We start from the raw sequence: 16723 nt of genomic DNA on the forward strand, positions 1-16723 counted from the left end.
AATTTACGCGGGAGATATTTGCAAAACCGATTTAGAACCTGATTGTTTCTTACTTCGTCGCTATAAACGGATATTCTTTTAATATTTATTATACACACCCAGTAAAAAAACTTCTATATAAAAAACATACAATTATATATTTTATATAAAATATGTCTATATATTTTTTCTTTTTCTTATATAATTTCTGCCCGTATATATAGGAAGAATAATAAAAAAATAATTAGAAAAGTAACTTTCACATTGTTTTTTTACATAAAGTAAAATAGCAATTGGATTATACAATCTTCTATATATAATCATGTTTTATATACAATTATCACATTTATATACGAATAGAAATGGAACATTTTTTCTCATTTCCTCAAACTTCACTTTTTATTTAAAAACATAATACGAAGTTATCCTCTTAATTATTTTTTAATTCTTCTTCTTCTTATTTTTCCCGTATATACGTACAAAGATTATACAAAAGAAAGAAAACATGTATAGACATATCTATTTATGCATGTTTTTATATGAAAGATTTGTTACCGGGCAGTTTTACCAGAATTCGTGATCACGTGCCACGGAAGTAACTGTCCGCCTCAGCTGGAACGAACCTGAGGCTGATCGTATCGCGCGATATCCGCTTGCACAAGGTGCACGTCCCGAGTCCCGACCCCGACAGCCAGGAAGATTAAAAAAAGAAGAGGGTCCAGCGTCATCCGCGTGACATGCGCGTTTAAGTTTGTAAACGAAGTCAACGCTCTCGATCGAATAACACTCAGCGGATGAGCGATAAAAACTGGTTTCGTCGGTGAGCACCTTCGAAATAACGGCGTCACTGCCCGTCGAGCGTATCGCTCCGCGCTCGAAACACGCGTTTACGACCCCGTCCTGACGACTTGAAAAAAAAAAGCCCGAACGACCGAGAGTATTAACTTATTGCACAAGACTATTGACCCACTGGCCACGTCGTTACGCGGTAACTTCTTTATTTCCTCGATGTGTAAATGCTTCATCGCTTTTGCGATAAGTATATCGAGTTACTGTTAGCATTGATATCTTTAGCCGCAATTCGCATTGAGGTGTGAACACCCCGAGTGGCAGAGTGATGCTAAAAGATGACACAATGACCAAAGTAGACCGCTACGTCGTCTTTCGACGTCACTCCGCTATTCGAGACGAGCAGTATTCCGCTAAAAATTAAAAGTAAAATATGAAAAATATATAATTGTATTGAATAAATTATATAATTAACGCACTGGTAGTCTTTAATCCAACTGTGTGACTAAAATCACAATGAGTGATTTTAATTCAATAAACGTGGCCAGTTGATTAAAAACTACCTGCGTTAATTATTTACTGGCGAAGCAAAGTCATTGTTTTTGATGTATAATTAAATTAATTATATTGTTTATGTTATGCTTGGCAAAAATATATTGGATCTGGAGATGCAAACTGAACATCTCAGGAAACGATCTACAATATCGTGGAAGGGGACAGAGAGTCTCGCGTTGACAGCGTTCGCGCGACACGCAGTGGCTCTATAACCGATTCTTTTTATCTAACGGTAACGCGAGCGGAAGTGGCGATTGTTACCTGAAGAGCCAGAACTCTGGACCGGTTCAGACTACTGGTCAGACAGACTGCAAGAGCCAAGAGGCCGGGTTGCGCCTGCACCAGTAACCGTGGCGCATCGGCGCATCGTTCGCCGCACGCCGCTAAACATTCCACACAGCCCAGTTCGTCCAGGGCGGCCCTTCTGGTGCCGATCCTAGGTCCGGTCTGTCCCGAGCTCGGCGGTGAACTTTGGGCCAGTTGAACGCCGCGCAAGGTCTCCAGCAGCAAGGTGATTCCATCCGCAGGCGGCGAGGCGAACTCCTGCACGAAGCTGAAAAGGAAAATCAGATGTGTGGTCAAAAATCTCCGACATCTCAATTGTAACAATTATAACAAATCTCGCATCTTCTTAACGTCCCTATTCTTAACACTTCCACATTCTTAACGTTTATGCTGCTTTTTTATTACTTTATACTACGTGACTTTATAATAGTGTAACTATATGTATGTGAAATGAGAAACCAAGTAAAAAGAACAAAGATAGTAATCTATGATTTTACTTGTCATAAGTGCAAGTCTGGGAATGAAGTCACCGATATATGCACGTTAAAATAAAATGGATTTTTAGAAAATCAAAATTTAACTGTAATTTCTAGAATTGAGAAAAGAAAACAAACAATTATTTCGAAAAGTAAATCAGACTCAATGTTTGCCAGTTTAAAAAATTCTCGCCTTGGAAATTTTTTGGACTTGCAATTTTTTCTCTTTTTCTCTCAAATGTCCAGTTTACCCGCCTATTTCATTTTAAATGCAGAAAGTATGTAACTACAAAAAACAGATCTACAATAATAAGCGTCATGCGACTCGCAGCGACGAGGCGAGAATTTCTAAACTGTAGAAAACCTGTTCAATGTTGGAAAATATATATACAAACGGAATATATACGGAGCGACTCCGGTCGTTCTGCAAATTTGAACCGCGATTCTGCCACTGAGCGTATACACCATTTCAGGTATTACATGTTTACGGCTAAGGGGACTTCTCGTCTAAACTTAAACATACCGGTAGTTACGCCAATGAATACTGGTTGTAATAACATTCTTATCCTACGGACAAAAATCGTCGCGTAAGCGTTGAAGATATTAAAATACAAAGAAAAAAGCCTAGTAATTACATAATTACGGAGCTTCTCGCTCGGCAAGAAAACCGATCCGGTTTATGCGCGTGCAGCTCAGCGAGTTTTTTTCCCCCCCGAGATTGTCACCACGAAGAGGGCGACTTCGTGATTGGACGGAGGAATCGATCATCATCGATTCCTGAATATATTAACAAAGACATTACAAGAGAGACCTGTCCGAGGCCGCCGCGGGGATAGCCTTCTCATCACGCACGACTCGGTAAGAATCCGAGTATCGCTTATATTCGAAGGTACTATAATTCATATTTACACCATGCGGATAAACACCTTCCTCCTTCTCTGTGTATCTCTCTACAAGACTCATCTCGCTCGGTTAAAACGAACGAGACAAATTTTATCATCGAACAATTAGTATTTCAAAGCTAATCGTTGATAAAAGGCTCGACGACACGTGATCCTTCATCGATTCGACGTTTTTAACTCTACACGTCATAAATCAAGCTTCACTATAGCGTATCTCCGATCGATCCGAGTGTCCTTTTGCGAAAGTCTTCGGGATTCAGCCCAGGAGACGGTTTCCCTTTACAATTACCCGCAAACGCCTTAAGGTAAACAGGTGTAAGGACGGGAAAGTACACGTTATACCTGTCACGCGGTGACAAGTCCATACGCGCGCGAGTACTTCGCAATCCTTTTTTTTTTTTTTCAATTTTGTGGAAACGATGCGCATCGAATCTATCGTAATTGCTAAGGTTTTTTCCAGCTTCCTCCGATCGGTTTAATTTCCTTAATCGCGCGGCTGCTTGGTAGACACGCGATGGCGTAATAAAAGAGATGGCATCGAGAGTAGATGGCCTCGTCTTCGTGCGTTTTACGAGAATTCGTGTTGAATTGTACGTATATCAAAGTTCAGGCTGTCCGGGCACTCTGTGAAAACAATCGTATAATGAAAATCTCTATCATTCATTGAGAGACTGCAGATTGTCTTTTCTCCTCAGGCGAATAAAATGCATTCTAATTCTCACGAACACGATTCCTCTTTATTTCTTCGAGGAATATCGTGCTGAAAGAGAAAATTTAGTCTCGTTCATTCGTTCAAAAATGTTCCATCGAGAATAAAAAAATTTTGATCGCGAGGCATTTTACGTGTTTTACGCTGTACCAAATTTAGCATGAGCGTCCCGTTGCATTGTCAAGCGCGTTCAGGACCAAAGAAGGACCATTCCTGGCCTCGCGTGCCATTTATAGTCTCGGAAACGTTGCGCAACATTCCGTTATTCGCCAACGCATAGCGGCGAACGAGGGAGAAAGAAAATGATAAGCATAAACCGTAAATTTAAGAACCGCCATGGCCGATCGACATGTTTTTCGGCTAATAAGAAACTGTGCGAGATCCTGTGATTATCAATTGAAGGTAGAAATGGGCAACAAGTCAATCATTTCGTATCTCGTTTCTGTATAATGTTATTTTAACGGTATGAAACACTTGAACCTTTGAATATTATTATATAGTAAGACAGGTAAAGTAGTATTTTGCAAGTAACGGTAGAAATGCAAGCGAAAAGAAAGATGATATCGGCACGGAGTATCTTTATTTAACTTTCGTAACATATCCACCTTTATCCACGTGTATCCCTTCAATTAGCATTTTCGCTTGGCACAATTTCGCGCGGAAAAAACAATTCTGGGAATAACGCCTTCGTTACTTCATCCCGTGAAAAACGATTCTTAGCCATTGAACGAAAGTACAGTCTGACTATATTACGATACCACGACGGCGTCGGTTTACGAAGAATCGAGCATTATAAAAGCTGTTGAAAAAAATATTCGGAGGCGCGAGTGGCTCGAATGCCGTAGATAAATGTTCAGTACAAGACATCCGGCGTTATGGCGCATAACTTGCCGAAAAAATGTTCCTCGAAATGGGCTTTGTCCACAGACGGAAATTGCTGTAAACAGCCACGCATGAGTGTGTGACACGCGGTGAATCGAATACACGGGGGACATGCAAATGAGTATTAAATGCCTCCTATATATCGCCGCGGTCGACGTCTCTCGCGTTTAACGACAAAGAAAGGCGAGAGAGAGAGAGAGGAAGACGGGCGGTTCTCTCTTCATGGATGCATTATGTTACCGGGCGTATTATGCATAATGCGCGAGGTATCGCGATACCGCGGCGCAGTACGTGCACGAAATACAGAGGATCCGCTTTTGTTGCCCGCGCCGTAAAAATGCCGCGGCGACCGCGTTCGGAGAAAACGAAAGCCCTCGTAGACGATGAGAGTGACAGTAAAAGAGAAAAACTAACACATGTGACTGTCACCGAACATATATAAGTTCTTTCTCTCGATACTTAAGTATTACAGACAGATTCCTTTCTTTCAAATAGTCTTTATCTTCTCTCGTTCTTTTTTTTTTTTCGTTATATTGAAAAAAGCAGTTTTTCTTGACAATCAGCATTTCGTGCAAATAAATGGCGCGTAGCGAAGAACAGATTGATGTCGTTAGTAAAAAGTTCGATGAAACCGGACAACTATATATTCCAAAAGAACGAGTGTCGAGACCGGCCGAGAGAGAAGCCTCGATACGTACGGATCACTGGGCAGCACATGGCGCATGAATATTGATAAAGCATAAAACATCCACGATAACGGCAACGTGTTTCGATCGCGATGGATAAACCCAATATTACACGTACAAATGTATGATAATGTATGCATATAATTCATGAAGGTAACGTCTATGATAGCGTGTACGTGTTGGTCCCTTTTGTGTAATGTTATTGCTTATCGCTTCACAAAATGACGTTTTCGTATGCCGTCTCACATTATTATAATTCTCTCATTACGAGTCTATTTCTCGACAATCTTGCGTGATTTTTTTTAAATTCGAAGTATTTATTTTATTACGTAATTTTACAGGCATAGAGAGACACGCCAAGTTTATATCCTTTACTCTGATTTTAAATCTGTTTTGTACGATTTAGAACCTGCGTGAAATTATAATAAAACCGCAGAAAACCGAAAGAAAATTTTATTAATTAAACATAGGTACGTAGAATCTTAAAAAATATTTTTCTTCTTTTTAAATTTAGGTTTGCCTTGGTAATATTTGGCTAATTAAAGATTGATTTCATATCAATCTTTAACCCTATTCACTCCAACGTTTTTTCCCTTTAATCCTCGCATCATAACTCGAACGAATTGACGAATTTAAGCTATTAAAGCTACTACTTTTAGCTTTAATTTGCGCTTTGGAACATTAAATTTCGTTAATTCGTTCGTGAGTTATGATGCGAGGATTAGAAACTCGTAGGACACGAAAGGGCATGGTTGGAGTGAATAGGGTTAATTTAATTAAATATATACACACATTATATAGATATGCATTAATATATACGTTAGAATATATGCGAGAACTCATCGACGAACGAAGTGCGATAGAGTTAACCGAGTCATAATTGCACGGCGGACTAATGAACAAGATACAAGTGCACCTCGACACATTTCAAGGACAATGAAGAAACCAGATACAAGAACCACATCGTGGAACCCACTGAGGTGTAACCGGCGGGAAAGAAGATGCTCAAGGGGCGAACGAGCACGCGGGCAAACAATGACAGACGTATCGACGTGCACCGCGCAAAAAGACCGGCAACGGCAGCGGTGTCTGATATCGTGTGAGAGGGGAAAAAAGCTTCCTCGTTTTTCATCGTGCGTGTACTAGGAAGCGGTTATGCATTCGTTATTACGCTAAGCGGAAGCACCTGTGGACTATGAGTGTACCGGCGGGTTCGGTGCCCGGTCGAGGCTTCGCCTTCGAGGCGACTAATACTCGCTCGTGTAAGAAAGGGAGGGAAGGAAAAAAAAGGAGAGAAAAAACGGCCGAAAGATTTTTCCCTTCTTTGTTTCCCTTCGCTTCATACATTTTTACGTATCTATTTCCCTTTTTTCCTTTAATTGACTAAAATGAACTCTCGGAGACTTAATCGAAGGGCCGATTTGTTTTGCATAATGTAAGAATCCTCTGTTAAGATTTCGTACATCGCCATCTTCGTTTCTTACATTCGTGCGCGTTTCCTTTCTGTGCTCGCTGCTGCGTGAAAAAATACATCATAATAAAAATACAGCGTAACGATATCTCTTCTGTCGGATTATACGCGGATTTTATCGCTTTAACTACATATCTAATTAAGAAAAGAATCTGTTGGTAATTTCCTAATAAACAGAACTCGAAAGAACGAAAAGAACAAGTTTGTTTTACAGTTTTGCTTCATATGCTTTTCTATTATATTAAATAAAGGAAATCTATAATTGTAATATTTTCATACTTATATATATATTTTATCAATTAAATAAGTCATTACAATTTTCAAGTTTCTGTTACATATATGCCTTCTTGGCATTTGAACAAGGATTTAACAATTCCGCGCGTGTTCACGGGGAAATGAAATAAATTATAAATAAAGTAGCGAACTAGATTCTATCAGGAGAAAGTGGAGTGATTTTAATTTCACGCTATCATCCTCTGATACGATGTCAACTTCCGTTAAATTATGGTAGTTTTTCGAGTTTCCTTTAAGAAGATACTCGCCGACCGTGAATTTACTAGAAAGTTGTATGACATGTCTTCACTTTAGATGACTGTTTTGATTGATGAAAGCAATGCAAGAAATAAAGTGAAGTAGTACAAACTAGATTTACTGGATTTAATAGATCTGCTTTGCATAGATTTATTCACTCAATATTACCGTGTTAACGTATATATGTTAATTATAGGATACATATAATTGCTAGGCTAATATAAAAAATCTCAGTAAAAAATGATTGATACATATTGATAATAGTACACACGCAAATTCAAATTCCTAAAAAACATTAAACAATTCTTTATGTAAATTTAAGTTTGATTACTTTTGAATCGACACGGTGTGATCTATTTTAAAGAAAATATTTGGAACTTTTTAGTACATTGCATCTTATACCGTCAGATAAAAACTATTTCACTTCATTTATAATTGTGCTCCGGTAAATTACGTTTACCAGATTATTAAATAGTTACAATTATCAAGTATTTAGAAAATCATGCAAATTATTGCGATAAATACCTCGTCTGTATTTCTTTGTGTGTGTATGTGTAGACGTATACATATAATTTTAGATAACATATTTAGCAATATTTTCGAAAAATACAATTTATGGAAAAGTCTACTTGTAACTATTACCGTTATAAATGAAAACGTCACGAAAGAGTCCTTGCTCGAGGACCCGTTCGCCGTACGAGCTGCGCGTACAGCGAATCCGCGAAAGTACAATTAGGGGGCTCTAATAGGGTTTCGTTATTGCAAATGATACACCTGTCGTTTCAGCTGTTTCAGCCACGGCGAAAGACGGAAGATGCGCGTCCCGGCCAGATCGATTTGCAGCGGTGCGCCACTATACAGTTAGCCGTAATATCGGCATTCGGTTATCCGAAGCCGCTACTTACGGGTTATACGCCGACATCGAGAGGTGCGCAGCGCATTATAACTCATTTATCTGGGACATTCTCGTCCGCCATATGACGCGCGCGCGGGGCAAACGCGCGAGAGGATAGAGCCATCAACAGAACAGCGCGTTCGCTTCTTTTAAAACATCCCTGGTATACCGGCGACAGACTGTGGAAGAATTTAATGCTGAGCATCGTCTTTAATCATCTGCCGAGTTAACGGATCCTCGCTGTTCTCCTCCATCCATTTCTCTCTTTCTCTCGGAGCGAAGCGTACGGTAGATCATTCTCGCCATGTAAATCGTTCATCTCGGGGGAGCGGCAGGATACGTCGCGGGGCTTTAATTTCAGGACAGCCGCGAATCGCGATCGTCGTTGAACGCGTCGGATCGTCCGGGCGTAATATGCGGCAGCACATCATCTCCACGCGTATCCCTTCGCTGTACGCTGGAGATCGAATTCCGATCGAAATTGCGCCGGCCGGAGTTTAAACCTTGAAACAGTATCGTACGAGTAATGAACATCATGTCACGGACGAATCAAGTCGCGCTTGAGAAAATGGGATAGAACCAGGATAGAACCCGCCACAGGACAGCAAAATAAAATTACTCATCGGGTCGCCCCGTCGTCGCCAGATGCATCTCAGGCCTCCCGTTCCTCTTTTCGCTCCTCCAGATCCTCCTCTGCGGGTCTCCGTTGTCGCATCTCGATCTCGATCCGTCGGTGCACTCCCTGACCTCCCTCACGGCGTGACACGACGCGGCGACGTTCACGAGCGAAAATCGACGACATCGTCGCTTATGATCGCGCGATATTTTCGACACTTTGCACGGCACTCCCGGTGCTCGCGAGATTCTCGCGACGCGGCGCGTACTTAATTAGATTAATTACACGGCGGAGACGCTACGAAGGGAAGCTGTGTACGATCCACTCGACGCCCGTCGGCCCGTGATGTCTCGCACTCTCGTAGGTAGACGCTAAAGCTTATTTTACAACGCAAAATGCAAAACGCCAGCTGCAACGTTGTCGCGACAGCCAATCAGAAGCGTCAATGAGTACCACGGATGATTGGTTGACGCGACACATTGCGGCTAGCGTTTTGCATTTTGCGCCCGTTGTAGAATAGGCTTAACGTGGCGGGGAGAATTTCGTTAATCGCGCGGCCAACTTCACTCCACTCCACTTCACTCGCCAGGGAGCGACCGTCGCGGGAACACGCTACTTGCTCCTCCCGTCCTCCCGCACCCGTATTTTTCGCACTTTGTGAACAACGAATATATGTGTCAGGAAAACGTTTACGCGTTAATTGATATGCGCGTACAATCAGTAAGTATAATAATAGAAAACAGAACCGGGGCCACGGATTCTCGGCAACACGAGTAGGGGGGGGGGGAATGGAGGAGAGGTAAGTTGACTAGGCACGCCGAATGGCCGATCGCGCACCGGCGCGACGCAGTCAACACCCCCCACTCCGTCTCCATCATTCGTGTTTATCGCGATCGCGAAGCCGTGGCGCGCGGCGCCCGCATTCCCCCGATACATGAATACACGTACGCACGTATACGCATCGTCGCGTCGCCCGTCGGACTCCGGCGCGGCGGTTCAGACACTGTACGAAAAACTGTGTGATATAAGTATGTTTATTTAATACATATGCTTCTCAGAATTGATACGGATACCGAGGTAGTACATACATCATATTCGATAATAATATTCTTTCGATTACGTTCTTTCGGACGATCTCGCTTTTCTCAACCGTAAACTTGATCGCGTCGAATCGCTTTCGGAACGCGGATAAAAGATACGATGAGCGGACCGTAAATCGAGTGACGCCGCGACGTGTTTTATTACTAATTAGCGATCACAGTCTCTATTAACGTTGTACGTATTTAATCGTGTTTCGATATTTGGTGATCGCAGAGGCGCAATGTTCGCAAATCGACGATTTAATTAATTGCGGTTATTCGAAATCGTCTCGCAATCAGCAAAGTAGCGATCGTATTATTTTCCGTTAGCATGTTTCGCGGCATATTTCTCTTTGATCTTAATTCATACATTTATTCCTTACGTCGCTATATATATCTCAATGCGTAAAAGTAATCTCGACATTGTAATATATTCGTTGTTCAAAGTGCGAAAAGTACAAGTGGGAGCAACAAGTGTAACATTCTCGCGACGCGCGACGGTTGCTCCGGAGTTCGGCGAGTGAAGTTGGCTGCGCGATTTACGAAATTCTCTCCGCCATCTTACTATCGTCTATCTACGGGCTGCGGGGTGCGGGGCGTCACGAGCGTCGCGCATCCGCGAGTGGATCGTCCAGGTTTCCTTCGCAGCTTCTCCGCCGTGATTCTTTCGTCGCCGTGTAATTAAATATACGCGCCGCGTCGCGAAATTAATACCGGGAGTGCCGTGTTGAAAGTGTCGCGCGATCATAAGCGACGATATCGATTTTCGCGCATTCGCGCGTGAACGTCGCCGCGTCGTGAGTGAGTGAGTGAGTGCGCCGGCCGCCGATGGAGAAGCGACAACGGACCAACGGAGAAGGACCGAGCGGAGGAGGAGGAGGCCTGGGAGAGGCATCGGGCGACGGCGGAGCAACCGGGGGTGAGTAATTATTATTATTTATTTGTGTTATTTTGCTGTGTTCTGTGGCGGATTCCGCCACTTTCTTCGGCGACAGCGCGACTTGATCCGCCCGTTACATATTCGAATAATTACTCGTACAATACCGCGTTTGAGATTTATAAGTACCTACTCCGGCGCAATTTCGATCGGAGCTCGATCTCCGGCACACGCGAGAAAAGATATTACGTCGCGAACGTCGCGTTGCGTCTCTTTTATTCGCACGATCGTAATATTACTTACATGATTTTTCGCTAATTAATTATGCGAACGAATTAACGCGGGTATATATGCAGCCGCTTGCGGCCGCGATTGTTTTTTCGCACTGTAGTATTTTAAAATCAGATACCTGCTAAAATCGTTTAAAAAATCGAACGGGCGCGATAATTATTTAAGTATTGATTATGTTGGACACTGCTGATGTAAAAATTTATTTCTATGTTGCAGATCAACGCAGGGCTACAACTTACAACTCCGCTGTTGCGCATCGGCCGGTGAGTGATTTTTTTAATTTCAATTTCGAGGCAATGGACAATGGATAATACGATTTAAACGATGCAGCACTTTTTCTATTAACTGTTGTATTAACGGGATCGTGTTTCGAGTCGTGTTTCAATCGCACATCGCATGTATATGCATATATATATGCGTATATAAAGTCGGCAGAGGATTATGAATTATAAAAATATTTTCTAGGCTCTATCCATTTCCGAGCCTATCCGTTTCGAGAGGCAATAGATTATAATACATATATTAACTTTATTTGTAATATATTTTATATTTTTATACTCTCGATATTTAATGTTTTAACTTTTTCGGAAATAACTGTAGGAATAAATAATATATTCAGATATGAGATTCAGATATATGAGATACAGAACGTTTTACCGCTAAATTAATTATTATTTTAAATAAAAATTTTGATATGTCTAATATAATTAATAGAATACTGTACGTGATTCTTTTGTAATATCTCATTTCTCATGCATACATTTCATTTACGCGTTGGATTTGTAATATAATTTTTACAAATCCAACGTAAATGAAATGTATGCATGAGAAATGAGATATTACAAAAGAATCACGTACAGTATTTTTCTATTAATTATTAGACATCAAAATTTTTATTTAAAATAATTAATTTAGCGGTAAAGTGTTTTGTATCTCATATCTAAATCTCTAATATTTATTAGATAATATATATAATAATTATTTGCTTATCGATATATTTAATTTTGATGTGATTTTAATGATTTTTTTTTTTATTTAATTTTGACGTAAATTATACGTATGGTTTAATTAAAAAGCAATATAGTTTCAAAAAACAACTGAAGAATTTACTCTGTATGTGTGGGAGACTCACACACATAGGTTTATCTACGTGCGTACGTACGTATATGCCTGGTATAAGATCCAAACATAGGAAAATTAAGCTTGTCCAGAGATAAAAATAATTTTCTATTTTTGCAGCACGAATAACTTGCTTACATTTTTGCATGAATTTTTCTTTTATACCGAGATAAATTTGTTTCTAAATTATTCTGCCTCAGACATTTTTACCTACTGTGACGAATGCTATTTATCTTTTGAATCCTTTTCTTAATCCTACCATGTATCGCGCTTTTTGGCTATTACACGATTACAAGAAAAAATCCTACAGGAAACGATTACCGCTCATTTTGTATAACGCGGATTCGTTCATTCTCATATTCTCGGAATATAGCGAATTTCTGAAGGTATAACACGCGAGAAACACACGCGGAAGTATGAAGTAGGTATGAATTATTTGCGAACGATTAAAATAACACTCACTGTTCGTGCTCTCTGGGTGGAACTAATGAGTGAGATGTAAGATATTAATCTCGCGCGAGACGCCAAGTATAAATCGAAAACGAGGCAAGTGTTCAGAGAAACTCGGACGATGCAGAAATCCAAATTCTCACATTCGCGCTTTCAAATCCGAAAATTCTTTAATTTCGAGTCGTAACTCACAGATAATATATGACATATGCAAGAGAAATCATCGCGATCGAATATTCATCGGACGATAAAAAAAATATACGCGGAGTCAGTTTACAGTTACTTTTTATGGCTTTTCACGAGAGAAGATAGGCGCGCGAAACGTTCTAGCTCGTCAAAATTCTTTCCTCTTAATCACTTATAACACTTACGTTAGTCGAGACTTGATTCACAACTTAAGAATTCTTACATTCATGGAAGCGTCGAAAGGGCAACGCTTGAGGGAAAAAATAAACGTCTTTTTAACTAGACAAAAATAAAACTCTTTAGATATACAATCAACTGAAATAAATTAAAGGCAAATAAGAGGCCAACGGCGATTTATTTCTCAGTTGATTATCTATTTTTAACATAGAACAAGTTAATTAAGCAAATAAAAAAGTCTCTCACTCGTGTTATACTCTTGAACCCGCGAGCGAAATGTCTCTCAAGAATTAGTCACGATTCTAAACCGGTACGTCATAAAAATTATTTACACGGTTGCAAAAGCGATGCCGAGGGCATGATGCGCAACCGTGCGCAACATTCACGTCTGTTAAGTCCGAGGATGATTAAGAATCGCGCGTTATCGTTAGAAAATTTTGCCCCCCTCCCCCTCCCCCGCCTGTCAATGCTTCACACCGCTAAAGTCGGAAGATCGATGATGTTTGTCTCGCGCCGAGACGCTCGAGGCACGTTTGTTCACATCGATTCGTATAGCGCCTGTAATCGCGGCCACGACATATAGCTAGCTAATTGGTCGTAATAATTAAAGTCGCGATAGCAATCTTGTTTCTGGCAAAATATAGCTTGTAATAATTTCAGCAGACAAACGCCTAAATTGGTGGCGCAAACAATGATAATTATTTATTCTCTTCTAATATTATAAAATTAGTCTGATTAGCCTCAGACTCATCCCGGCCGGCGATTTGCAACTACAGTTATACGTTAACGAGTCAAACTAAATAAATTTGTTTAATCTTATCATTTTTAAAGAGAAATGATTCCAATATGTCGACTCAGTAATAAGAAAAAAGAATATAAAGATATTAAGTAGTTTCGCTTTATGATTTTGCGATTTCCACCTTCTTGAAATACGATTTAAACGATGCAGCACTTTTTCTATTAACTGTTGTATTAACAGGATCATGTTTCGAGTAGTGTTTCAATCGCACATCGCATGTATATGCATATATATGTAAAGTCGGCAGAGGATTATGAATTATAAAAATATTTTCTAGGCTCTATCCATTTCCGAGCCTATCTGTTTCGAGGTAATAGATTATAATACATAATATATTACTTCATTTGTAATATATTTTATATTTTTATACTCTCTCTCTGTAAAAGGAAAATACATGCAAAAATGTAAGCAAGTTATTCGTACTACAAAAATAGAAAATTATTTCTATCTCTGACAAGCTTAATTTTCCTATGTTTGATCTTATACAGGCATATACATATATACATACGCACGTAGATAAACCTACGTGTGTGAGCTGCCCACACATACAGAGTAAATTCTTCAGATGTTGTTTTTTGAAACTACTGCTTTTTAATTAAATCATACGTATAATTTACGTCAAAATTAAATATTAAAAAAAAATCATCAAAATTACATCAAAATTAAATATATCGATAAGCAAATATAATTATTATATATATTATCTAATAAATATTAGAAAAAATTAGTAAAAATCAATATCTATTATAATAATTGTTAGTGACAAATGATTAGTATCATAAGGGCACTGACCTGGGAAAGGCGAGTCTGAGGTCGGCTCTGAGTTTATTTAACAGCTCGCTGACTGACGTGAACTGTCTCAAGGTCATCTCGCCACTTCCGGATGCGTAACCGGAACTCGAACTGGTTGTCGACGGCAGAGTACCTTGAGAGTCTTGAACGGTTCCTAATGGGCGTCTTCCCCATCGTCTCAGCGCGATTGCGTAATCTTCGGCATTATACGTGGGTGGTCTTAAGCGTTCCTACGAACAGTTTGATCATTTGTTTAGAAAGAAAATTATTAAATTATTTTATTCCATGAAATATTAGTTATGATTAATGACATTTTCTATCACATTGAATATAATTCTATTTTATCTGTGACGAAATAAAGCCCTTCTAAGATCATTAAAATATAATGACGAAATGATCGTCGTTGGAAATGTCGTCTTAACTTGAAGAGTTAATTTATTAATTAATCTATACAGAATTAGTATTACAGTGTTAGTATCTCGTACATCGAAGAGTACACGAATTATTGCCGCTTACAGGTATGAAATATTTATGTCGAAGGGTAGGAAGATATCTACGGTTAATTTCAGGGCGCTTCCGATCATAAATTGATAGGATCGTAGTGATTATCGTTTTCTCTCGTTGTCCATAAGTTGCGGCGGTAGCTGCTGGATGCTGCTACGAGAGAACGGTTATGGCGATGAAACTAGGATCGATGATCAAAACCAATTGCTCATACGGTTTGATTTCCGCCAGTACGAATATGTAGATTAAAATATATTTAGACAGTGTTTTAGATCAAAAAAATTCTAAATGAATTTAATAAATTTGTAACTAAAAGAAAAACGCGTCATTAATCTAAGATCTTATGGATGACAAATCGATTCATTATTTGCCATTAATGAACGTTAATTTGCATTAATATCAATAAAATCACAAAACTGAATACTTTGTGCGAATAAATTTATTCCGTTTTAGTCGCGACAATAGAATACATACATCAAGCCTTTCTCACTTTTAAGTGTTTCGGGAAGCGATTCTAATCAGTGATGCTTCCTAATACGCGCTGTTGTACTCCACGCGAACAAATTACGTAAAATTGATTTACTTTCATGCTTACGGTTAACGCAGAACGTATAAATTATGAAGCAATCCGCTATTGACGCACACGGAAGCGGTATAAATTATTCAAATGAGTCAATTACATTCTGAATCGTTCCCGTAAGCGCGTACGGTTCTTCTATTTCAATATAACGCACGCTTATCAAACGGCAGCGCGCGGGGTTAATCGAACGAGCCGTCTTGAGAAATCGCAGCGAGCGCGATCGTTGAAGAAGATTCAGAGACTCCCAATTAAATAAACTATATGAGAGAATTCCTTAAAATTATCCCGTTTTTATTCGTACAAATGAACCAGACGTTGATGCATAAGTAGTAAAAAATACAGACGGAGTTTGTAGGAGTTTGTCTAGGTGCAGGTTTGAAGGAAGAACAAAAAAAGGAGGGGAAAAAAATAGAAAGGAAATCGAAAAACCCACGATATTCTCGCCTCTCTGGTTTGCGGTCGATACATCTCGTCCGGATACCGCATTGTCGCGGTCGATCGCATTCACTCGCGGCTCTCGCTCGCGAGTAAATAAACACTATTTAAGTATGACAGCGGAGAACGCAGTGTGACAATGAGAATATACCTCGATATAATTTCTTAACACTGTTTATGCGCACCACGTCTACCCTGATCGGTCGCTCAGACCCGCGCTTGCTCCTTCCCGCACACATCGTCTCGAAAATAAACATTCTCTGTTATCCTTTGCATTGAATTTTCCGAGTATTGATTTTATACAGCGGACTTGTAAGATTATATGTCGGAAATCGAAGATCGCGGATGCGACGGGTATTATCAGCGAAATTACAGCTGGATCGTCCGGCGATTTCGTAAAACTGCGGTGTAGCAATTATAAGATAAAAATAAAAGAGAAAAAAATTGGATGGTTTTTAGAAAGCACGAATTTAAATCGATTACACGACGTGAGGATCATTAGCAATCACGATCAATCACGCTCGGGGGGTACTTATTGTTTATTATATCCACGAGGAACGTTCTTGATTGGATCTCGTTACAGCGAGATACGACGCGTGCCGACGTCGCCTTCGTTTTGGCTTGTCTTTACGTGACATCGTGATGATGAGAGATAAGA

At 39.9% G+C, this 16723-nt stretch overlaps 2 protein-coding genes across 7 annotated transcripts in view; one reads left to right on the forward strand and one right to left on the reverse strand.

Moving 5' to 3' along the window:
* Positions 1-16723, reverse strand: part of Mwh (multiple wing hairs) — a 47970-nt gene that overhangs the window by 4244 nt on the left and 27003 nt on the right. For 4 of the 5 annotated variants that reach the window (XM_071780640.1, XM_071780641.1, XM_071780642.1 and 1 more), the window contains 2 exons: positions 14547-14776; positions 1585-1876 (listed from right to left, as the gene is read on the reverse strand). In XM_071780640.1, the coding sequence (XP_071636741.1) occupies positions 1585-1876; positions 14547-14776 (522 nt within the window). Of the gene's footprint in view, positions 1-1584; positions 1877-8779; positions 9117-14546; positions 14777-16723 lie in introns of those variants that run through there. The other variant, XM_071780645.1, reaches the window with a different exon arrangement.
* The window catches only part of LOC139814414 (uncharacterized), a 68931-nt gene continuing 62575 nt past the window's right edge, over positions 10368-16723 (forward strand). The window contains exons 1-2 of one of the 2 annotated variants that reach the window (XM_071780663.1): positions 10368-10774; positions 11240-11286. Coding sequence is in view for 1 of the 2 variants with exons in the window: in XM_071780660.1 (XP_071636761.1) it covers positions 11231-11286 (56 nt within the window). In the remaining variant the exon portion in view is untranslated. Of the gene's footprint in view, positions 10775-11215; positions 11287-16723 lie in introns of those variants that run through there. The other variant, XM_071780660.1, reaches the window with a different exon arrangement.

This window comes from Temnothorax longispinosus, chromosome 6, assembly GCF_030848805.1.
Source record: "Temnothorax longispinosus isolate EJ_2023e chromosome 6, Tlon_JGU_v1, whole genome shotgun sequence".
Lineage (NCBI taxonomy): Eukaryota > Metazoa > Arthropoda > Insecta > Hymenoptera > Formicidae > Temnothorax > Temnothorax longispinosus.